This window comes from Halichoeres trimaculatus, unplaced genomic scaffold (genome assembly GCF_033239565.1).
Source record: "Halichoeres trimaculatus isolate MK-OKI-2021-1 unplaced genomic scaffold, fHalTri1.1 fHalTri1_scaffold_6, whole genome shotgun sequence".
In the NCBI taxonomy this organism is placed as follows: Eukaryota; Metazoa; Chordata; class Actinopteri; order Labriformes; family Labridae; genus Halichoeres; species Halichoeres trimaculatus.
In genome coordinates this window covers 4,899,221-4,923,072 of record NW_027437184.1, presented here as the reverse complement: position 1 = coordinate 4,923,072, position 23,852 = coordinate 4,899,221, and the positions used below count along the sequence as shown (strand labels likewise).

Below are 23,852 nucleotides of genomic sequence, written 5' to 3'. Positions count from 1 at the left end.
TCAACTTAACCCAACCCTAATGACACCCTTTACCCCGAAAAACAAGTCTTAACCTCTGAAACACCCCTCGAGGAAGAGACGACTCACCACAACGCCCCCAACCATCCCAAAAATGTCTAAAGCTTCAATTTTATCCTCTCAAAATAGCGTCTTCTGTCCTTGCTACACAGGTAACTCTGCTCGTTCAGCTTCCTGCTCTGGTTTCCTAATGGGCCATATTGTTCACTTTTAACCTTTTCACGCCCAGCCAAGCATGTAAGTCCTAAAGTCAGCAGCTTCACAGTGTCTCAGAGCAACATGAGACCTTAAGAAGAGGACGTCTGCTCCACTGATCCACATCTTGATCCATGATGGTGGTGAAAACACAGAAACATTCATCAGGGAAGCTGCTGTTTGCTTGTTATCAGTTTTAATCCCCTCGAAGACAGAGAGTCACGATAAACATCTACTTTTATGAATGAACTTCACTTTTTGATGCTCTCTACAGTTAGAGGATCCACGGTCCAGTAAACGTCCATCAGAGGCTCATATTTCTATAAACATATCCATTTCATTCTGCCTCAAAAGAGGACGAGAAGCAGTTTTTCCCACTCCTTTCTGGGTGTTTCTTATTTCCCCTGCGGCCCGCGTTAAACGGTGAGATAGCACTCAGCATTTACACCCCCTGATTAAACAATAGCTGACTGTTGTTTGTCATTGGAGCTGTTAAAAGCTGAAGCCTAATGTGCTTCTCAAGGACAACAAATGTGCACACTTCATGCTCCAGCAGCACTTGTAGCCTTTTCCCCTGTCGTCAGCTGTTCCAATTAAATTACAGCGTAGCACAAAGTATCTGAATAATAGATGATCAGTGGTGTATCCGCAGCACTCAACTTTTAATTTTCATAATTTGTGCACTCAGGGTGTTACTGACTTATTTGCACTTTGCCAGAACACACACTTTAATTTCAGCAGCTTTAAAAATAAAAATAACTATCTGTTGGAGGAACATTATCAAAGATTGGGCACAGTTACATTAATGTGCTGTTAAAGAGGCTTTTGTTGAAGCTGTTCACAGGAACTGGCAGGTGGCAGATAGAGTTTCTCCTGCAGTGAAAGTCTTCAGTAGCCTGGCGTCTAACAGCTCCATGTGTGAGCTAATATAATGATGCTCAAAACCACTGATGAAATTGTTTTATGGTTTGTTAAGTGTTTATCCTGTGGTGAAGTCAAGTTTCACAGAATAATAAAGCAAGGTCACCTTTTCTTTAAAGGTACCTGTTCACTTTCACCTGATGTTTAATTAACCGTCCCTCCTGTGTCCACAGCATCCTTTTGTCCGATCCGTGACGTCGAACCGTCCTCTGCGGGAGCTGGTGGCCGAGGCCAAAGCTGAGGTCATGGAGGAAATCGAGGACAATAGAGAGGAAGGAGAGGAGGACGACGCCATGGAGCTCACTGGGGTACCAGACTCGGATCTTTTGTTTTTCTGTCCTTTCATTTTCTCTCCTTCTTCACTGTTGGTGGATAAAAGTAGAGAGGGTAGTCCCCGATCTTTCAGTATCTTATTCACAACTGTGATAGGTCAAAGATGAGACAGTTTCTGTGATTCTTAGAACTTAGACCTTAAAGGTTTGCGTCCTCCCCTTGATATCCAACCGGCCTCTTCTGAAGCCACCCTGAAAGTTTTGATCATGACTGGCAGATGTGGGACTCATTTAAGGGTGAATTATTGAGTGGAGTTGTGACAGGCTGCTCATAGTAGATCTTTGATTTTTAATAAGGCATCATTCATTACTTTAGTTCCTGTGAATAGCTTTTGGCTGGTTTTAAAATTCCCCAAAATCTTGGAGCTCTTGAAGAGGAAATACTTATTTCCCTTATTTTATTTTATTTTATTTTATTATTTTATTTTATTTTATTTTATTTTATTTTATTTTATTTTATTTTATTTTATTTTATTTTATTTTATTTTATTTTATTTTATTTTATTATTTTATTTTATTTTATTTTATTTTATTTTATATTTTATTTTATTTTATTTTATTTTATTTTATGTATTTATTTTATTTATTTATTTTATTTATTTGATTTTATTTGATTTCTTTTATTTCTTTTATTTTATTTCTTTTATTTTATTTTATAATTTTATTTTATTTTTTATTTTTAAATACATTATTATTATTATTATTATTATTATTATTATTATTATTATTATTATTATTATTAATAATTTATTTATTCATTTATTCCCCCCCCAAAAAAAAAAAAAAAAAAAAAAAAGTCTCCCTCAGGTGTCAGTTTTTTTTTTTTTTTGCCAATTATAAGCAATTTTTTTCTGATTTTTGTCTTTTAAAAACTTAAAATAAGACATTTTTCTGGATGTGTCAGGTGAATTAGGCTCATCTTAAGTCTGGCAAACACCTTTTTTTTTATTTATTTACTTTTATACCAAAAATAACTCATAAACACTTAGATTTAGGGATGGGTACCTTTCATATTTGAAACGATAACGTACTGATGCCACCTTTTGATTTTAAGTGAAGCGGTACTTGGATCTACAGATGGAGTTTTGTCGACACCTATAAAAGTATCTGATATTGGTACCCATCCCTACCTAGCTTTCAGTTTTTTGCAGTGTTTTTATTTCATAATTCAACTTAAGGGAGTACAGGACCAAATGAGTCAAGAGGCAAAATCAACTTAGACCAAAAGTTTCTCACAGGAGCTTTAAAGGACTCCAAAGGAAAGTGTCACATGTCAGACTTAATCTGTATTTATTGTTAGAGTAGACAGTAACAGTGACAGAAATGGTCAGTAAATGCTTTTTGTGTGCACACATACCTCCCCTGCAGAGGTCATTTCTCCACTTGACCCACCCCGGTCCAAGAAGTCCGCCTCCACCTCTCGTCGATCCCTTTAAACAGCAGTTTAGTGCTAAACACGTCCTTCCTGCCTGAGCTCTGAGACTCATTTCTGCAGAGATCATCCATGAATCCACGGGTGGTATAAGAGCAGAAAGTGACAAAGCACACGAGCGCCTGACTCGTGTAAAAACAAAGGAACAGAAACCGGAATCCTGACATTCACCCACGCCCTCAGAGGGTTAAATATAGGTGCTGCCTCCACCTCACTCTGTGTACAAACTCTGCTCCTCTCCGCCCCTGATAGAGTGAATTATTTAAGGTGGCTCATTGTTCTACTGCTATAACATGACCCTTAACTAAAGACAGACACTGCTCAGTCCACCTCTGATGGAAGAGCCTGGAAACCCTCGTACTGACAGGAAGTGTGACCTGACCAATGTGTTGGTCATGTGTTAAATATGGATGTTTTTCTCTCCATGAAGATGAATAGTTGACCTCTTATCACTTCCTCCCTTTATGTCAACAGTCTGCGTGATGACATCGGTTTATTGAGGTGAATAACTTAGCTCCAGAGCGGTGACAAAGCGTTTTGAAACTTGGCCAAGTTGAATTTCTTTTGAGATGTAAAACTGAAGGTCTTTGGATGAAGTTTGGACAAATATGACGCTCCTGTGAAGTATCCAGTTCTGCTTTTCCTTGTTCTGTTTACAGGAAAAAAAAAGGCACACGCAGTGACTCATGATTTCCTGTTTGTCACAAGTTATCCCAGTTTAAACTCACCAGACAATGAGTTCAAACACATAACGCCAAATTTCATTACTTAATTGTTAATTTGCTGATTTATTCTAGATGAATGAAATGCAATAAAAACAATAACATCAGCTCAGTATCCTGCAGATTTCTCAACCCTCTGTTGGTTGCTGTTGAAGTTTTAAGGACGAGGCCGCTCCTTTACTCACGCAGCGATATTTTGACACAAACGGCTTGAAAAGCAGCCAAGCTTTCACTCCGCCGTTTATCTCCTCCTCTGTATCACACACCGCCAGACAGAGATGTTTGCTGAGACATTAGGAAGGCTGAACCTGGCCATAAAGACGTCTGATGGTTTTGTTTACCTACCTGAAAGACAGAGAGACATATTTCTGGGAGTTGAAACTACAGCACAACCTTTTTTTCCCCTTTTGATATATTGTTTTTCCACTAGACTACCTTTTTGATTCTTAGTATGTTATTTATTTATTTACCGTTTTTGTACCTGGGCTGTATCTGTAAGCACTTCCCCTTGGGGCTGTGAAGTGTTTGAAAGTGATCTTGTAAAAGTCTCCCTTCTAGATATATGCAGATTACTTTGTAGCTTCTTTATCGCAGAGTGATTTAAGGCACGTCCAAGTCTCTATGACAACACCACGCCAGCTGATGAAGTTAAGCAGAGAGACGAGAGATCTGTGTTTTTCTCTGCTGAAAATGATTTCTGTGATTAATTTTGTAGTGATGGTGGACACTGGAGCCTGTCCAGACATAAAAAGGACAGAAGAGCAGAAGAAAGATAAACAGGAGAGAGATAGAGCACGAGCTAAAGGCTAAAAGAGCTAATCTGTTTGTGTTAATGTTGACTCCAACCCACAGTCAGCAGTTATTCTGCAGTGGTCTGTTCAAACTTGAGAGTCTATCAATAAAATGAAGAGTGAGGTTATGTTAGCTCTGATTGGTAGATGACTGGCAGGACATAACCAGGATTCACTAATGTTACACATTACAGACATGTCTTAGAGCACCAGGCTGTCAGCGCTACATACGGACGGCTGCTTAACTACTGTATGAACTGACAGTTAGCTTGTTGTCACATTTCAACAATAACAACAGCACTACATAACTGTACTGATAAATACCTCACCTCGTTGTGTTGTATCCAGTAAAAAGTCGACTTGAACAAAGAAATTTTTTTCCAAAACGAACACACGTCTGGTTAAAAGTCACATCTTTACGACAGTGTACGTGAGACTCCAGGCCAGAAGGTGGCGCTGTGGTCCAATTAAAACAGATCCTCCTCATTGCATCTTTGAATTTACTCTGTCTTTTTTAAACAGTGTCACTTTACCCATCTTAGGTAACAAGATATCAAATTTAAAACTATTATTAGTGAAGGTTTAATGTGTATTTTCTTACAATAGACAGAATAACAAAGATTAAAAGGACTACCTGTAAGAAAAGTAGCAAAACTACCATCAATCTTTTTATTTAATGAACTTATTCAAAATGCATCAACACCACATTTCTGGCCAAAAAGCCTTTTATATTTCTATACTTTCATCACCTACTTACCTTTCTTTTACTTCCTCTTTTATTTCTTTTTAAAGTTTGTTTTTATCATGCAAAGCACTTTGTAACATTGTTTTTGAAAAGTGCTATATAAATAAGTTTTTATTATTATTATTATTATTATTATTATTATTATTATTATTATTTACAATTTATTTTATTAATAATTCATTTTATTTATTTTTATTTTATTTATTTTATTAAATTTTATTTATATTTATGTATTTATTTTAATTCTATTTAATTTTATTTTATTTTATTTTAAGACTTCTATGAAGAACATTTAAATGAGATATTCATACTATGATGGCATCCAAGAGCCAGTATGGGAGATCTTTTTTTTTTTTTTTTTGTTTTTTGTTTTTTGGAGTTTGAATTAGTAAACATTCGAGAAAAAAAAGGGAAAATTTTGAGTTTGTAAAATTGTTTACCAAAGAGAATTTAAACTCAACATTTTTAATTTTATCAAGTCATACATAAACAAGAAAACCTTAAATTTGTAGATTGTTAAGATTGCGTTCAGCCACTTTGACAGCCTTGTCGTACTGTACTTCCTGCTTTCAACAAGAGGATACGACTGATTTCAGCCCAGAATTATCACATTATGTTAAACATCCAGCCTCTTAAAGACATTTTCATATACTCGGGCTGACGTTTAGATGGTTTCATCTCTGGGCTGTTCAGACAGGGTATAAGGTACAACAAGAAACAATTCACTTCTTTACAAATAAGAAGATTTCAAGTTGTCTTTCTAAAAAATTCACATTTTTTATTTTTTAAAGTTGCCCTAAAATTCTGTCATATCCTGCATACGGGATAAAGGAAGTTAGATGTAAATAGTTTTTTTGTCATAAGAAAAAAACCTCAAACATTACGGCATCATGCATCATTTATCGGCTGACCTACTCTTTCTATTTATTGGCCTCAGGCATTAAAAAACAGATATCAGTCAACCACTAATGTACTTTCATTGCCATCACTCATACTCTGCCAGCAAGATCCTTTAAAAAGTAGAAACCATGTGACTAAAAAGAGTCTAACTTTTTATCACAATGATCCAGGCAGACAGTGATTTTTAAGGACATGCTATTCATCAGAAACCAGTTGGAATATGAACTGCTCCATTCGCCAAATACTCGACTAAAACGCCACGTTTCTCTGCGCTGATGCTGCTCAGGACTCTCTGTTCCTGGCTGTCAGCCATGATTTACTCAGGTTCATCTTTCTATCGATCAGTGCAGTTATTACAGATCAGACAGCACGTCCCAGCTACAGTCACAAGTTGGTCTGGTCCGAGCAGGATCGACTGCATTCCTTTTAAAGCTACAGTTAAAGTTTCTTCATTGGAGAAGTGACGCCCGGAGGAAGCACTTAGCGATGGGCTAAAGGCAGATTGAAGCATTTCACCTGAGTCTAAATGAGAGCAGAACATTCTGGAAAAATAACTCAAGAGTGAACAAGCATGGTGTACGCACTGCTAACGTTAGCTTGAAAGCTATATTTTCATAAATAACATTAAAACGTGACATCTCAACTACCTGTAAGAGTGATCCTTGCTCTGTAACTCTGATTTCTTTTTCTTTTTCATCAAATCACTAAATTAAAAGTCTCAAAGCATCAAAGAATCTGTCACATCCATGCAAAACTACACCTCTCTTTGATTCCTTTAGTCTCCAGGAAAGGAGCCATGCCAGACCAGTCAGACCAGTATGGAAGGAGACCACCCCGCAGACACCCCGAGCCCCACCACGCCCTCCCCAACCACACCAATACCCTCCCCAAGAAAGGGGTCGGACGCAGAAACAGAGGAACAGCCAGGCTCCGTCATGGTGGTCCCCGTTCCCCTGCCGAGGCAGAATCCTCCTCCGAAGGCGGCGGAGGAAGAGGCCGAGGAGAAACTGGCGGATGAAGTCACCATCGAGTCGGAGAAGTCGGAAAGCGAGGTGTCAACAAAGACGTCCAGCTCAGATTCAGGGATTGAGGATGGGAAGAATACACCAACGCCAGAGGAGGAGAAGGTATTTAGAGTTTAGATTTCAATATTGTTATGGTCTCTTTTCTGGGTGGACAGTATACCGGTTTCATCACCGTCACCGGCATCATATGTTGCCATGAAATGAATTTTGCAATACCGTTATTACCGCGGTAAAGTATTGTTACACATTTAGTCCAAGTAGTGGTTAATCTATGTGGGAGATTTATTTCTCCTGACGTGAGACGACACGTTTCTGCCACAGCCGTTCTGAAAATCCACCTTTAAGTCCAGTAGCACTGAGTCAGTGACGTGACGATGTAAACATTTACCGTGTGCAGAAAGCGAAACAGCTGGTGTGCGTGTGATAACACTTATAGGAAAGTGTCAAAACCTAAAATGTGATAAAACCATTTTTTAACAAAAGTAGTGGCATCAAAATAAACATTTTGAAGCAAACTGAAACTGTAGCTTGCAGACTGCGAGCCGCTACATTTTTCAAAACATCAACGCTTTGAACAACGCGGCTTGAACAATAGTGCGGCTAAATTACGGATTTTTACGGTCTAAGGAGCTTCATACCCTCGTAGCATTAAAACGAATACATTTCTCAATTATTTTTGTTATCATTAAAATACATGCCAACGAAAAATATAAGTTTTGCCAAGTTTTGACAGAGTTTAGGCATCAATAGCCAGCCTGCTCCGGTGCGTCCGGACAGAGTGACCGCTGTTATGTCAGCAGGTGTTTCTGCTGATGGGAAAGGGACAACAAGCATTTTGCTAGTTTGCTAAAAGTTTGTTTTCACTTTTTTTGACCAATAAACATGTAGCTGAAAATGCCTTTGATAGACTCCTGTTCTGAGGATGAAGCCTGAGCGCTGTCCAGAGCCACAGCATGTGGTTGTTGTTATTACTCCTTGTGAGTGATAATGATAAATATCTTAAAACAGCATTAAATGATTCATGAATCCCACCTTGGATTGATTAAGCTGTAGACCAAGTTTTTGTTTTTTTGGTCGTGGTTCAGGCTCTGAGTCCGAACTGTCGCCCTCTGTTCTTCAGTCAAAATCACCAATCTGTCAGTAGCTGGGTTAACATTACACCTAGAATTGCACAAAACCTAAATATTACAATAAAGAAACGATAATGGCAACACCACATTTTTGAAAAACCTCTCAAATTTCGATAAAAAGTTTCTACGTTCTCATGAGGTGGTTTTTCCGAAATTTCTATACTGAACTTTGTCGCAAAAGTGCTGTGGAAACACCTTTTCCGCACGTTGTCATAACAGTGCTCCTCCCTCACCTCCTCGTACGCGTCCACTGCCGCACAAACAGACTCCAGTGTTCATATTTTATTAGCTCTGCTCTTATTTATATGTTCAATGTAGGGTTAGGGTTGTTTGTGTTTTTGACCGACACTTGTGAAGGCATCAGGACGGCTGTGAGACGGTCAGAGTCAGAGAGCAGCAGGAGGAGGGAGGGGCCAAGGTGTGTGTGTGTGTGTGTGAGAGAGTATGAGAGCTGGAGATTATGATTTTCATTCAGTGTTTTGTTCCTGCCTTTTTTGAGTTCATCGCGGTCTAAAAGTTTGAGCAATTCTGGTCGTAATGGAAACACCGGCGAGGCGCAATTGTTCTTTATCGAAACTTCAGAAATATCACTTATATTTTGGGGGAAAGTGTAACGGAAACGCTAGAATCTCTGTGGCTGTTTGTTGTCTGAAAAAACACGTGATACACACGATAGCAGTGGAAAAAAACATGTCAGTGAAATGTTCTGTCTCATGCCACAGCCGCTTCGTGCTTCGTTACACAACCTTACAGGCTTCAGAAAACAGACTGAACATAAATTTAGGAAAACTCATGACAAGAAAAACTAGTTAATTATGTTAATTTTAACATTTTTTTTTTAAATAAAATGCAAAAAGTTGTTTTTTTCTGTAGGTATTCTTAATTCTTCAGACCCAGTTTGTTCACCAGTACAGTGGACTTTAAGCTTCTCATCTAAAAGCACACTGTGGGGAAAAGCCTTTTTCTATCACAGTATTAAACATTTTTCACCTGCGAGGTAGGATGTGTTCACTTATAACACAGAACAGAGTCAGAATCAGGTTTTGAAAAGACTTTTTTACATGATGAAAAACCACGATATCGATACCGTTATCGCAATGTGAAGGAAAAATACCTTGATATGAATTTTAGGCCATATCGCCCACCCCTAGTCTCTTTATTTCTTTGTTATAACAACGCTTCTTGGCATTAAACCTTAGACAGTTGTAAAGCCTGTTTATTTCTCTCTTAAATGGTGACTTGAACAGCAGAGCTGAGTATGAAAAATTGGCCAAATCTTCTCTGCCAATGCCAGACGTCTTGTTGTTATGGCCCCTTTAAGGCAGTAATGCTAAATGTCATATTTCAGGTTGCTGAGGAGTCGCAAGAAGCAGAAAAACCACCGTCTCTCCCCAAGGAGGAGGCGTCAGAGGAGCATGTTGACATCATCATAGACTCAACAGACCCACAGGTACCCAAAGTCCAGGTGACGGAGGACGAGAGTAGCGCCAAGGCCAACGGCGGCGTAGCAGCTGCGGCCATCATTGCTCCCATACCTATCCCAGCTGCTTCATCCTCCCCTGCACCCGTACCCATGCCGCGATCTGGGTTAAACGGAAATCTCGTCAAAGGAACCCCAGAGCGAACATCTACAGGAAACTCTGAGACCATATCGCCGTACATCAATGGAGGGGTGATCACCAAACGGTCGTCTTATAGCGGCAGCATGGCGTCTGAGAGCATGGACATGTCCATCAACAAGGACATCATCACACTGTCGTCAAGGGTGAGTACGAGCAGAGAAAAACTCCTTTAGTCTTTCTGTTGAAGTTTTAAAAAAGCGCCCAGTAATGGTTCATTGATGAAGTGAGGATGAATGAACTCAGGATGTCCTTCATTCACTGAATGTGCCAGAGAAAAAGCGTCTTTTAAGAGGAAATAGACGAGCGCTGAAGTGTGAAAGTGGTGCAGAGACAACTCCCTGCCTCGGCTGAAAAACCCCTCCTTGGAAAAACTATTTCTCAGTACCCGCAGAGGAACTGAAAGTGCATTGTGTTGTGTTTTGGGGTGTGGGTGTGGACCATCTGACAGACAGAGCAGAGCCTGTCTTCTATTAGGCTTGCACTGCACATTACACTTAGGACAGATGCAGCAAGTGCACAGAGTTCCTGTGAGTTCAGGCTCAGAAATCCAGGAGTTGTTGGGTCGAGTTGTTGCACATACTTAGGTCTCTTCTTGCTCATGTCTCTTCTTTGTTTCTACGTCTGACAGAGGTGTGAATAACGCTCCTCGAACTTGTGAAAAGGGCTTTTGAGATCAGTCAAGCTACATGTATGAGCTACTTTAAATTCATTGACTGAATGCTTTGTTTGCTTCTGGCTCGTTTAGTCCGTTAACTTAATTCACTGTATTGATTTTAATCTATGCGTTTAAGATTAGCCTCTGCAATGATTGCTGTGCTAACATTTGTTTTTCCATTACCCTTTTTAGAAATGGCATTCCAATTTAAAGTATAAGTCAGTAGTTACAGGCATCTATTTGGTGGTTAAAGCTAGATATCACCTGATATGTTTTTTTCAGGGCCGATACTGATTATCAAGAGTCAAGGAAGCTGATAACCGATATTTCAAGCCGATATTCATTTGCCAATTAAATATTGGCATCAAAATTTAGGATAATACCAATCCTATCTAATCCAACTTTATTTATTAAGCTCTTTAAAAAACAACCATAGTTGCAACAAAGTGCTGTACAGGAGAATAAATAAAATACGAGATAAAAGAATAGATATAAAACATTAGTAAAATGAATTTTCAAAGACAAGGAACAATTTAAAAGGCATAAAACAAATTAAAATGAATAAAAAATGCAGAAGAAGCAATCAAAATAAAATAAAATACAAGATTAATAATAATTATAATAATACAATCGCCAGCTACTGTGCAATAAAGGCAAGGGAGAAAATATGGGTCTTGAGGAGGGATTTAAAAACAGGCAGAGACGAGGCCTGTTTAATATTTTGAGGCTTAACTTTGTTTAAATGTCTTTAAGCATATGTTTATTAATTAGCTTCCAGGATAAGCAGCTGTCTAATAAAGTTAAATGAAAACATAAAAAGATAAAAACCCCCATAAAGTTTTCTACAGCAGGGGTTCTCAAACATTTTTTGACCATGGTCCCCTTTCAGGTTGGACATTTTTCCAAGGACCCCCCTCATTATTGTAACAATAATTAGCTTAGCTTAGCTCTTTGAAGCCAAAAAATGCACTGAAGTGACCTCTCAGGAGCCAAAACGTGTGCCAAAGTGGCCTCCTGGTCGGCAAAACACCATAAACTGCCCTTTTGGATGGTTAGCTGCCCTCTTAGGTGACAAAAACACATGCTGTGTGTGTCTTTTTTTTCCTCTTTTCGCCCCTGCTCTTTGAAAAGTCTGTGCACTCCACTGCGCCAGGGTGTGTTTTGCTTTTTCTGTTGTTATGCACTATGAAGCGATAGACATGTCACTATCATATGAAAATTGATCTCAGGGGACGAAACTAAGTTGGGCAGGAGTGTCGGAAAGCAGCTGATTTTGATTGGTTCAGGAGATCTCAGTTTGTTGATATACTTTTTCAATGATTTAGCACATTTTTGCTTTCATTTATTTTTTTAAATTATTCCATGGACCCCCAAGCGATGGTTCGTGGACCCCTCGGGGTCCTGAGATCCCACTTTGAGAAACACTGTTCTTAAGTAAGTCAAGTTTCCAAAAACTGTCTCTGCGTGTCACCAATCAGATGGTCAGACAGAATAGTGACTGCACACAGAGAGGCACGGCTGTAATGGAGCCAAAATAACACTGTCTTATATTTAATTCCTTATCTGCTACCGGAATAAAACATATGCAGATGCTGATATGCTTCAAAATGCTAAATATCGGTCTGGATGATAATGTGTCTATCCCTAGTTGAAGCAGCAGTGTGCTGCTATCAGACTTCTTGGGACAGATGCTTAAGTTTTCTTCTTCTTTTGCTATTTGATGCAGTCATCATTCTTCTTCTCTTGTTATTTAATTGTTAGCAAACTGTTGGAAGATGCTACAGCCACCATCTGGCAGGAATACAGTATTACAACTAGGCGTTGGTAAAAATGATGAAAGATTGTCATTTTTTGATTAGATAATATTCATAAAGCTATTCTGTTTTTGATAAAGTCATAGATATTTGGTGAACACAGTCAAGACAGATGTCTGTCTAACATGAATCTGGTTTTGTCCGAGGTTTCTGCCCGTTAAAGGGAAGTTTTTCTTGCCATAGTAACTTGCTAAATGCTGCAAAGTCCTGTACTCATGGTGGATTTAGTTAAGATAAGACTCCTTATCTTGTCTTGATGTTGGGTTTCTGCTAATGAAATTTCATTAACATTTACGGGTCTAGACCTGTAAATGTTTTTGTAAAGTGTCTTGAGATAACGTTTGTTATGATTTGGCCCTATACAAATAAAGATTGATTGATTGATTGACTGAATTTCAAATCATGACTCATCCTGTTGCTTTGCTGTATTTTTTGTGCTAAGCTACGTAATAGCTAAACGTTAGCTTTGACCAAGCAGTTGAAATGTGAAGTTATTAAAGCAGGAAACCACTCGTTAGTCTCAGTTAACAGTCACCAAATGTTTCCCCAGCCTTACAGTCTCAGAAAGGAAGCTGCAGGGTGAGATGAGGGATCCCATTTTATTATCAGACACTTCGTCTTTCTGCAGCAGAATCTGCAACATTTGCTGCCATTCATGGGGTCGGACAGTGGCCTTTGTGTGGGCACAGTCCAGCATTCAGCAGAGTGAATGGAAGTTTCTATGAGGCTCATTGTTTCTCTGCTGCTTCTGGATGCTTATGGACTGACCATGATAGAAATCCTATTGACCGTGTGTGGAGTGCTGCCTGTTTGTGGCATGTTAAGTTTTTCCAGAACAGATTATTCAGCAGCCTGCCGTCAGAGTCAGTGAGCGGTCTTTGTTTTCAGACAGGAGCGCTCTGACGTTTGTGTTTGTCTGCAGAAGAGTTTACAGGAGATCTGTTTGTGTGTGTGTTTTCTGTGAATGAAGACTAATAGGAAACACCATCACGTGGAGCTTCAGTCATGATAACACAGCTGAGCCACAGAATGACCCACATGTCCTCTGATTATAGTGTCAGCGTGCACTTAATAATACACTCAAACACACAAGCACATGGATTTATTGCTATTGTAAATGTGTCAGCCAACGAGAAAGGGAATAAAGAGCACAGCGCTGTGGAAATGTTTCATCCATCCTGCATGTTACATAAAATCAAAAAGCACATTTTTTTTTTTTTATCTATTGGAGGGTGACATTCAAGTTTAATTCTGACATGCTTTCATGTATTTGTTTGACCTGTGCTGCTGTGCTCGTACCCCCCAGATTAGAGTTTATTCACCTTTGATCAGAGAGCAGTGAAAAGGTCACTGCCCTGTTTATTGAGTGCCGATGATAAAAAATCCAATGCAACAAATTTCACCAGGCTTTTCATTCAGTGTTATGAAGACTTGAGAAGTCGCTGTGTGTGACTCTTACATGATGCGGTTGAGTTATTAGACTGTTACTTCCTGCACGGCGCTCCCACTGACAGAAACAAATGGAAACATCTCTCTGATTGTTACAGTAGAACCAGACTGACAGGAATATTAATGGCTTTGTCAACACACATTAAGCCACAGATGCTTCTCTTTTAACCAGATACAGACACTGTAGAGTCAAACATTATGAACAGGTTCATTTAAGAAAAGCAGCTCTGAAGCTAGCAGCTATCCTGACGTGACTGGATCCTGTCTGCGCACAGCAGGTGAAGCTCTTCCAATGTGGCGTTGGTGTCTGATGTTAGCTCCGTTAGCAATGTCTGTGACTAGCATGATGCTACTCTGCCTTGGTATTCCCTCTGTTGCTAGGTTAGCATGGCTAGCTCGTCCATCTTATTGGAGATAGATCTTACGTTCCCAATAACGATGGATGGAAGGACAGGTCCATGTCGTGACTTCTTAGCTCACACCGGAGAACCAGCACGTCGTCCTCACCTCCTTCTCCTCACCTTGTGGGGAAACATCAGGCCTTGCACCAGTTAGCATTGACATGCTACAGGCTGCTAACAGCTGATTTCACATGTAAGCAATGTGACCATGGTTACAAGTAGGATCTCCAGACAAACACAGGAGAAAAAGTAGTAAAAATATCACTGAAGACAAAACCAGTTTGGGGTCCATGACCAAAAAATAAGCCAAACAAAGTAATGATCCACTCAAAATACAAAAGGCAGCCATAGCCAACAGGGCAGCACCTAGCAACATAGCAACTTAGTATTGCTATAAAGTTCTTAGTGACGTTCGACACAGTTAGCTTTCTATCATAGATCATGTTAGGTGTGATCTGTGTTGCTAATGAATTCTTTAAATAAGGCTAGCAGCTACCCAGAGGCAACTTTAGCTTCACTGTAAATAATATGTGCACAAGACTTTTTTGTTAGCTTGCTAGCTCTGCTCCATAAACTTTTTTTTTTTTTTTTTACCTCTTTTTACCATGAATGCTAAATTGGCTAAGTATTGTTTAAAATTCTTTATAACTTTGTGTCAAAGTTAGCTGTATGTTAGAAGTACGGTTGTAATGATGCATCGCAAGACAGTTAAACATCAATGCAAATGTGGGAAAATTCAAATCGGCTCAGATAAAAAATATATAAAAAATAAATATATAATATAATATGATGAATAAATTGCAATACCTTTTTTAAACAGAAGATGGCTGTCTTTCCTTAAAAAAGAAAACAAAAACATAAAATCCTTAACTAGAAACACAATCAAATCTGAGACTTTTAATCTGAAGAGATTTTGTTAATTTGCATTATTCATCGTTATTTTGATGTGAGATTTTTCCAGAAGTTCTTTATTTATTTTATTAATTTATTTTTTGTTATTTAAGAAAAAAAAAAAAACAATTTCAAGTGCACAGTTAATCCTACCTCGGAGAATTTAAAAGGGAAATCGCTTTGATTTATTTCAAATAAGAGAAAACATATTCTTTGGTTTTTATACATTAATATTTGTGTGTGAGAGTGTGTTCAAAATTTTGCATTCATTGCATGGTTTGTGTTTTGCAGTTGCAGCAGTGATAAAAAAAAAATGTTTCAGTCATATTTTGTCTGAAAACTCATCCTGTTAAAAAATCGTGATAAAATCGCATCCTTAACCAAGTATCAGAAATCGTTTTGAAACATTAGCTGAGAGTATCGTTACATCCTTAGTTATGAGTTATGAAACCTGTTTTGTATAAATGTTACGGGATTTTTGTGGCTAATAAATCCTCTTTGACTAAAGCTAGCAGCTAGCTAGCTATTGGTACCATTAATAGCTACTAATATAACACACAATATGTAGCTTATTAGTTAGTTGTTAGTTTGTTTGTGACTCAGTCAGCTCTGCTTTATAAATTCAGATTTTTAGACTTTAAGAACTGGATTTTCAATTTCATGCCAAACCTTTGATCCTACTGTGTCTCTAAACCAGAAACTAGCATCAAATCCTCTGCACAGAGTTTTCAGCGACATCAGAGAAAGAAAGATTTGTCTTGTACTTAAGATTTGATTGAATCTCATCCCTTTTTTTGACCTTTGACCTTCCCTGTCCACCCCTCAGGACTTCTCCAGCAAGACTCTGAAGCGAACCAGGAAGTTTGTTATTGACGGGGTGGAGGTGAGTGTGACCACCTCAAAGATCATCAGGGATGATGAGAAGAAAGACGAGGAGATGAGATTCCTGAGGTAAGCGGAAGAAATTTAGCTCACAGACTTTATTTCTCTAACAATCAAACTAACACTGTCCATTTCTTTTCTGTCTTTTTCTCTATTTGTAAAAAACTGATCAGTTTGTACTCTGTTTGATTTAGAAGCATGAGCTCAGGGTCTGTCTGTGATGTGTGGTTTGTGGGATGTTACTTTTACTCCTCTCAAACTATTTCAGGATTATTTCTCTTCTGGGCTTTAGCCCCCGGGGATTGGGTTAAAAAAAAAAACTAAACATTTACAGAAAAAGACTAATTTTGGTCACGGTATCTTTTTGATAAACTGTCTAGAGAAAGAAAAGAGGAAAATAAAAGAAGCCGTGCTCCGATCAGACTAAATATAAACTTTAAGGTCAGCTGTGTTGGTCACTGCTTGAAGCAGGCTCTCATGAAAGGAGCAGAAGAGTCCAGCGACATTAAGAGTTTGTTGTTTTTTCTGGTAAACATCAGGTCCAGCAACAACAGTGTTAAACAGCTGAACTTCATCTGAACCCTGCTGGAGCTCCTGACGCTTTACTCCTGCCATCTAGTGGTAGATGTGTGGCATTGAATCTGTGGCAAAAGTAACTCCAGCAGACTTCTTCTTTTTGCAGGATTTAAACTTCCTTTAGATGCTTTTATTGCACTTTTTGCTGCATGATAAATAAATATGATCTCAAAATGTCAAATCAGCTAATTTTAAAGGAATTTTTGCCCAATTTTGATGTTTTTGGGGCATTAATTGCACAAGTGGCCTGACGTTAACCTGCAACGAGACACTAGAGACATCCTTGAAATTTTAACACAGAGGTTTTTTTTAGTATTTGTTAAATTTATTTTGTCTTTTTTAGGCGTCAGGAGCTGCGTGAGCTGCGTCTGCTGCAGAAAGAGGAGCACCGAGCTCAGGCTGGTCTCAACGCCAAACTGGAAACACAGAGAGAGCAGATGCAGAGACGCTTCGACCAGGAAATGAATGTGAGTCAAAACACACTTCAGTCACCAACGGCTGTTCAACACACCTCCACTTTTAAAGCTCATCAGTGTTGTTAACACTTTTTCTCTTCCTGTCATCCCCAGGCCAAGAAGAAGCACTACGACGTGGAGCTGGAGAACCTGGAGAAGAACCAGAAGCAGACCATAGAGAAGATGGAGGCGGACCACAACGTCAAACTCAAGGACGAGACCAAACGCATCAAAGCTGATCAGGAACGCGAGCACCACAAGTTCCAGGATCAGTTAAAAAACAAGAAAAAGGAGGTACGCAGTAGGAGTGGGTGGTATACAGGTTTCATTACCATCACCAGTTTAACATGCTACCACAAAACTGATTTTGCAATACCGTAACTGCTGCAGTAAGGCATTTTTGCACATACTTAAGTCCTGGTAGTGGTTAGGCTGTGTGGGAGAATTATTTCTCCTGACGCAGTGAGTGAAATAAAGTTTATGGAGCAGAGCTAGCAAGCTAACAAAGATTCTGTGAGACACACACAATTAACTGGCTTCACATGCACTCACGCCACACCCCCGATTTCTCACGCTAGTGTCCGTCTTGCCTTCAAATCTGTGAAAAATACCCACATCAATAGAAATCCTCTCTGTGATTTACTGATTTCCCATAGAAAGCCACTTCACATTAAAATCCATTCCACTTTATCAGTAGGGGAATACAAATATTAACAGAACTCCACTCTGCATTTTCCTGGTTTCCTACCACACAGCAGCATCATGCAGCCAGGCATATTGACTGAGTAGGATCAATGACTTAAAGGTCGACATCAGGAGGGTTTTTTTTTTTTTCAAAGAAAAGTAAAGTAAGTTGACTGAGTGTTCCCAAACCAAACATCTTTAGAAAGTTTCTTTAGGCAGGATAAAAGAGCCAGTGAGGCGACAGAAGAAGAGGCGGTCTGTGAAAATATTGTCTGACATTAAACCATGGCGCAAAAAAAGGTTGGGGACCACTGGTCTATAGTACCAAGTACCAATTCATGTAAAACCAAAGTTTAGGTTCCTAAATGCATCCTTGTGACTGTGAGGAAGTGGAAGAGAAGGGGATTTTCCATGCTGAACATGAACTCAGCATAACAAGTTTTTATATTAATAAACAAAATATGATAAATTGAAAAACTTTGAGGTCTTAACTAATAAACAAATCAAATATTTATATCAAAAGCTCAATCAAGATTTAGCCTAAATATGAGTTGGTTTAAAAATATATTGCGAAAAATAATTGCAACAAATATTTGCAAAGTAGCATCACATAATATGAAATGGGAAAAAATCTTTTTGATAGAAGAGTTGGATTATATATAATTATAAATACTGTATTCTTTTATATGTTGCTCTTCCATATGTTATAGGGTGATGCCATGCTATTTTGTTATCTTGTGATGCTATTGTATGCTTATTTCTTGAATATTTGAAGAGATCCTTTTTTTTTTTTTTTTTGTCTTGTCGTATTTTTGTTTGTTTTGTTTTGTTTGTTTGTTGTTTGTTATGTTTTCTTATTTGATATTATGTTACTATATTGCCATGTATGATAGGTTGTTTGAATGCTCGCCTGTTATTAAATAAAAAAATAAAAAATAAATAAATAAATAAATAAACAAAAAAACAAAAACAAATTAATATTCATTACCACATTAACACACAAAAAGTACCAAAATTTGATACTGATGAGAACCGATACTGATTACCAGGTACCGGGCATCCGTACGTTCGTATTGTTTCAAATGTGAAAGGTACCCATCCCTAAGAGGAAGTAAACATTTACCAACTGCAGAAAGTGAAACAGCGAGCCAAAGCATCGCTAAGAGAAGCCTGTAATAACAGCAGCCCACTGAGCAAATTAATGAACCAGAGAAGGAAGTGTTCATGGTCAAACTTTTAACATTTAAAATGCGATCCAACCAATTTTTTTTTTTTTAAGTAGTGGCTTCAAAATAAACATTTTGAAGCAAACTGAATACCGTAGTTTGTGGACTATAAGCTGCTAAATTTTTCACATGCTTTGAACCCTGCGGCTTGAACAATGATGTGGCTAAATTATGGATTTTGACAGTCTAACAAGCTTCATAGCCTCGTCACATCCAAACCGTGGCCAAGGGACTGACCAGGTCAGGTCTCGACCTCGGCTCTTCTGTCAAAATCACCGATCTGTCAGGATCTCTTTGTTTGTCTGTTTGTTGTCCGAAAAAACACAAGGGGGGTATGGTTTATATTTGAAAAGAAAGAAGGGAATAAGCAGCAGAGGCTGATGTTTTTGTCGTGATGTGTTCAGGTGAAGCAGTCTGTGGATAAGCTGCCCAGAAACCAGCGTAAAGAATCCTTGAAGCAGAGGATGAACGCCTTCCAGGAGATGAAGATCAGAGAGGTGAGCTGTCAGGAAGTCTTTCAAACTCAGACATAAACTCTTAAAAACTTTTTTAGATTCATATTTTTTCTGTTTTTTAGGAGAATAACTTCCTGGCAGCTCAGAGAGATTACCTGGACGCCACGCTGAAGAAGATCATCTCCAACAACAAGAGGGAAATAGCAGAGACGGAGAGGAAGTGCCTCGACATGAAACACAAACTGATCAGAGGTGGAAAAACTCTTCAGCACAGCTTCACCACAGGATGAAGAATTCAAAGTGTTACTGTTTTACTAACCTGCTCTTTCTGCACGGCTTGTTTCCATCAGAGCGTGAAGGTACGATTTGGGAAATGGAGGAGAAGAACCTTCATGAGAGACACCAGTTGTTGAAGCAGCAGCTGAAAGATCAGTACTTCCTCCAGAGACATTCACTCCTCAAGAAACACGAGAAGGTAGAGCAAGGGGTTAAAATCCCTCGTTGTTTTTTCAGTAAATAAAGACACAGATTTCTTTTTTTTTTCTTTGACTTCATTTAGCTTTCCGACATTTTCAGACTTGGTTCCTTTTCCCTGAAACTTTGTATTAACGTAATTTTCTGTCGTTGCAGGAGCTGGAACAGATGCAGTGCTACAACCATCGAATGATCGAGATCCTGAAAGCTCGGCAGCAGCAGGAGAAGAACCGTCTGCCTAAGATCCAGCGCAGTGAGGCCAAAACCCGTATGGCCATGTTCAAGAAGAGCCTCCGCATCAACTCCACAGGCAGCTCCTCTGAGGACAGGGAGAAGATCAAAATGGTACGACCATCACAGGTTGTCTCAGTTAATTTTACGCCTGAATAAGATTGTTTCAGGACCTCACGCCCTTTTTGTGTGCGTCTTTAGTTTTCCGTTCAGGAGGACAAGCGTCAGAAGGCGGAGAGGCAGCATCAGCAGCAGAAACACGAGAACCAGATGAGAGAGATGGTCGGTCAGTGTGAAAGTAACATCAGAGAGTTGCAGCAGCTTCAGGTGAGGAAGAACAGGAAGCTCATCTTCATCATCTTCATCCTGCGTCTTCCACAACAACTGGAAACAATTAACAAGAGCTTGTTTCTGTGTTTCAGAATGAAAAATGTCACCTGTTGATCGAGAACGAGACTCAGAGGCTCAAATATTTAGACGAACAAAACAACCAGCTGCTGAAGGACTGGAGGGATCAGCTGAAACCCAGGAAGAAGGTAACGAGAAAAAAAAACTTCCTCACTCCCTAGTCCTTAGAGTACTACATCAAAGGTGATGCTGTAAAAGGAAAAATATAATATATACTCTCATATTTCAGCTTTTCATAAAAACAAGCTTGTTTTTTACAGAAGTACAAAAATAGAGTTTAAAATGTAAAAAAAGGTAATAGATTTAAAAAGAGACACAGTTGTTAGCTTTGCACAGTGGGTATGACAAGCTCCTTGAAGCTAAAAAAAAAATATTATTGATTTTTTTTTTTTTTCATTTTTCTTACGGGGGTGTTGATGATTTAAGACAATCACAGAAAATAAAAATTATGCCTTAAACTACATATGCATCACCTCTTGCAACAAAGCTTTCTTTCTTTTTTTTAAATTATTGAATTTTTTTGTAATCTCAAGTTTTTTGACATTTTTTACAAATTATAAAATAAAAAAATCTTTTTAAGACTTTGCAAATTTTTGAAATTTAAAAACATTACATTTTTTAAATTTCTGCATTTTTTTCAAATAATTTCAAATCATTTTTTGAAAAATTTTCCTTTTTTTCTTTTCTTTTTTTTTTTAACAAATTTTTTAAAATAAAGTAAATTTTTTAAATAAATGTTTTAAATCTTTTGCAATTCTACATCTTGGAAATTTTTGTGTATCTTGCAATTGTATATCTTATAAATCTTAATATTTTTATTCAAATCCAGAATTAAATGCCAATTTTTTTTAAGAAATCTTTTTTTTTTTTTTAAATCCCATATTTTTTTCAACAATTTTTTGAAAATATTATTTTTTTTTGTCTTTGAAATTTTTGTATACCTTGCATTTGTATATCTTGTATATCTTGACATTTTTTTTTACAAATTTAGAAAAAAAAATCAAATTTATTTTGAAGATTTTGCAAATTTTTGAAATTTTATCTTTTTTTTTTAATTCTGCCAATTTTTGCAAATTATTTTAAATCCTTTTTTATTCTCTTTTTTTTCTTTTTTTTTTAAAACAAAGCAATTTTTTATGAAATCAAATTTTTAATTTTTTGCAAGTGTATGTCTTGGAAATTTTTGGAAATTTCAAATTTATTGAAAAATTTCAGAACTTCTTGAAACGTCACAACATTTGCAAAGTTTAAAATTAGCAAATTTGTTTGAAATAAAAAAAACTTAGACATAACGTGTATTATTTTTAAACACAAACACCCTACTTTTAAAGGGTGAATTGACAGCACTCTGCTGATTAAAAAAACTTTTCGTTACATTTGTTTTCCCTGCAGAAAACAGGTCATGACCCACCAGTTTAGGATCTCAGACGTAGATCTAATGTGAATGGTTAGTAACACGTTTCTCCCTTTCCTGCCCCTCCTCCCCTTCTTCCCCCTCCTCCCCTCCCCCTCCTCCTCCTCCCTCGTCACAGGCCCTTGAGGAGGAGCTCAGCATGAAGAAGAGGGAGCAGGAGGCGTTCTTCAGTATGAACGAGAGCTGTCCAAACCCCAGCTCACCTCATAAACTCTCCAAGTTCGTGCCTTACCAAGACTCGTCCACAACATAAAACAGCAGAAACACACCTCCAGGCTCCCCACACCTGCCTGCTGCCTCAGTTCTTACTCGCTTTGCCTCTAACGGCGGCTCACCTATCCTTCCATCGGGTTTTTGTTTTAGTGAATATTTATGTTTTAACTCGTCCTGAAAAAAAGAAAGTATGTGAAAGACGTGCTGCGTTTTATTTTCCTTCCTGTTCAGGCCTCGTCGGTTTGAGCTGAAGACATCAAACTATTGTTGTGACAGAAACGAAGCACTTTTCATCTTTCCCATATTAAACGTGCCGTCTTCCACACAGCACGACCAAAACACAGAAAAAAGAAGAGATTTTGTTCCTTTCTGTTTGTGACAGCAGCTGACGTCTGCCTTTATTTATTTTTACAGAGAAAGAACAACCTGATTTATCACTGTATATGCTACAAATGATAGTTTCTCTTTTTTTAACTAATGCCAATGGTATGAAGGAAGTGCTTTTATTTTGTATCTTACTGGGGGCGGGGCTAAATCCAGACTTTAAGTTTCTTTTATGATTATTTTACTCTGAGACTTTAACAGACAAGGGAATCTAATTTTATACACAAAGTGATGCTTTTGTAATATATATTTTTCTTCTTTGTTATTTTACTGTAAAATCAGTCACACTGGATGGGAACTGACAAAGCCAAAGCAGAATACTGTCGTCCTCTGAAGGATGTTAGCGAGCAGATTTAGCAGATTTGAACTGAAGAAATGTATTAAGTGTGTAATTGTTGTACCATGTGCAGTAAAGGCACCGCCTGCTAACCAAAGTGCAATATCCCACGTATGTCTTTGCTAAGCTTAAAGAGGTTTATTTTCTTAAACTTTGCCTTCCTTTGCACTGAGACCAGTTCAGACCCAGAAACTGATCCAAGCTTTGAAAAACAGAAGCTTTACTTCATGTTATCCTTGAAGAGCAATAGTTTTGGATTACAGCTCTTCGTATAATTTGTAAGGAACAACGTTTCTATCTGATGTTTTAATAAAGTGAAACCTTAAGTTTGCAGCTGAGGAACTTGTTGCATGAGGCAAAGTTTTGGCAGCGGTGTGGCCTTCAGATTTATTTGGAGCAGGTCAGATATCAGGTACAGCTTCACCCCGACTCTCCCTTTACTTTCTTTAAGTATTTAAATTTATTGTCTCCTCTGTCCGGTCTCTCTGCTCCTTCGATGCCTTCCTCTCTGCCTCAGTTTACATGATGTTTGTATGGAGGGACGAGAGTGGGAATGAAACTGTATCAGAAGGAACCACTGTTGTAAATAACTCTTAATAAAGGCAGATTTTCTAATTATCAGATTTTGGAGTTTATTGTTTGAAATTGTCAGATGACTTGTACATCAGTAATGATACATCATAAGCCTTTTAAATGTGTCTTCTATTAACATTTTAAACCACAAGATTTAACCCTTACTTTTCGTTTGGCCAGAGTTTTCACAAAACTTGAGGCCTAACACTTAAGTTTTTTTTTTCTTTCACCTTAGGATTTTTGTGAGAATTTAAAAAAAAAAACTTAAGGCAAAGCCCTTAAAATTTTTTGGGGGTCAGGGTTTTGATGAAACAGAAACTGATACATTTTTTTTGTTTATCACGCTAGGATCTTTTGAAATAATTTTGGAAAAAAAAAACTTAAGACTTACCTTATATATATATATTTTTTTCATTTCCTGAGGGTTTTTTGTCAGATTAAAAAGTGAGGTTCAACCCTGTGTGTTTTTTTTCTTTCTTATTTGCAGCTTAAACCAA

At 38.0% G+C, this 23,852-nt stretch overlaps 1 protein-coding gene across 1 annotated transcript in view; it reads left to right on the top strand.

The window, feature by feature from the left end:
* stk10 (serine/threonine kinase 10) overlaps window positions 1–23,383 on the top strand; it is a 91,045-nt gene extending 67,662 nt beyond the window's left edge. Inside the window, exons 8-20 of the mRNA XM_074672595.1 lie at window positions 1,308–1,442; window positions 6,836–7,183; window positions 9,560–9,976; window positions 15,870–15,994; window positions 16,845–16,968; window positions 17,071–17,250; window positions 19,271–19,363; window positions 19,444–19,573; window positions 19,672–19,796; window positions 19,952–20,140; window positions 20,228–20,353; window positions 20,449–20,562; window positions 21,967–23,383. Of these exons, the coding sequence (XP_074528696.1) occupies window positions 1,308–1,442; window positions 6,836–7,183; window positions 9,560–9,976; window positions 15,870–15,994; window positions 16,845–16,968; window positions 17,071–17,250; window positions 19,271–19,363; window positions 19,444–19,573; window positions 19,672–19,796; window positions 19,952–20,140; window positions 20,228–20,353; window positions 20,449–20,562; window positions 21,967–22,101 (2,241 nt within the window). The 3' untranslated portion in view covers window positions 22,102–23,383. The remainder of the gene's footprint in view (window positions 1–1,307; window positions 1,443–6,835; window positions 7,184–9,559; window positions 9,977–15,869; window positions 15,995–16,844; window positions 16,969–17,070; window positions 17,251–19,270; window positions 19,364–19,443; window positions 19,574–19,671; window positions 19,797–19,951; window positions 20,141–20,227; window positions 20,354–20,448; window positions 20,563–21,966) is intronic.
* Window positions 23,384–23,852: the final 469 nt, after the last annotated feature.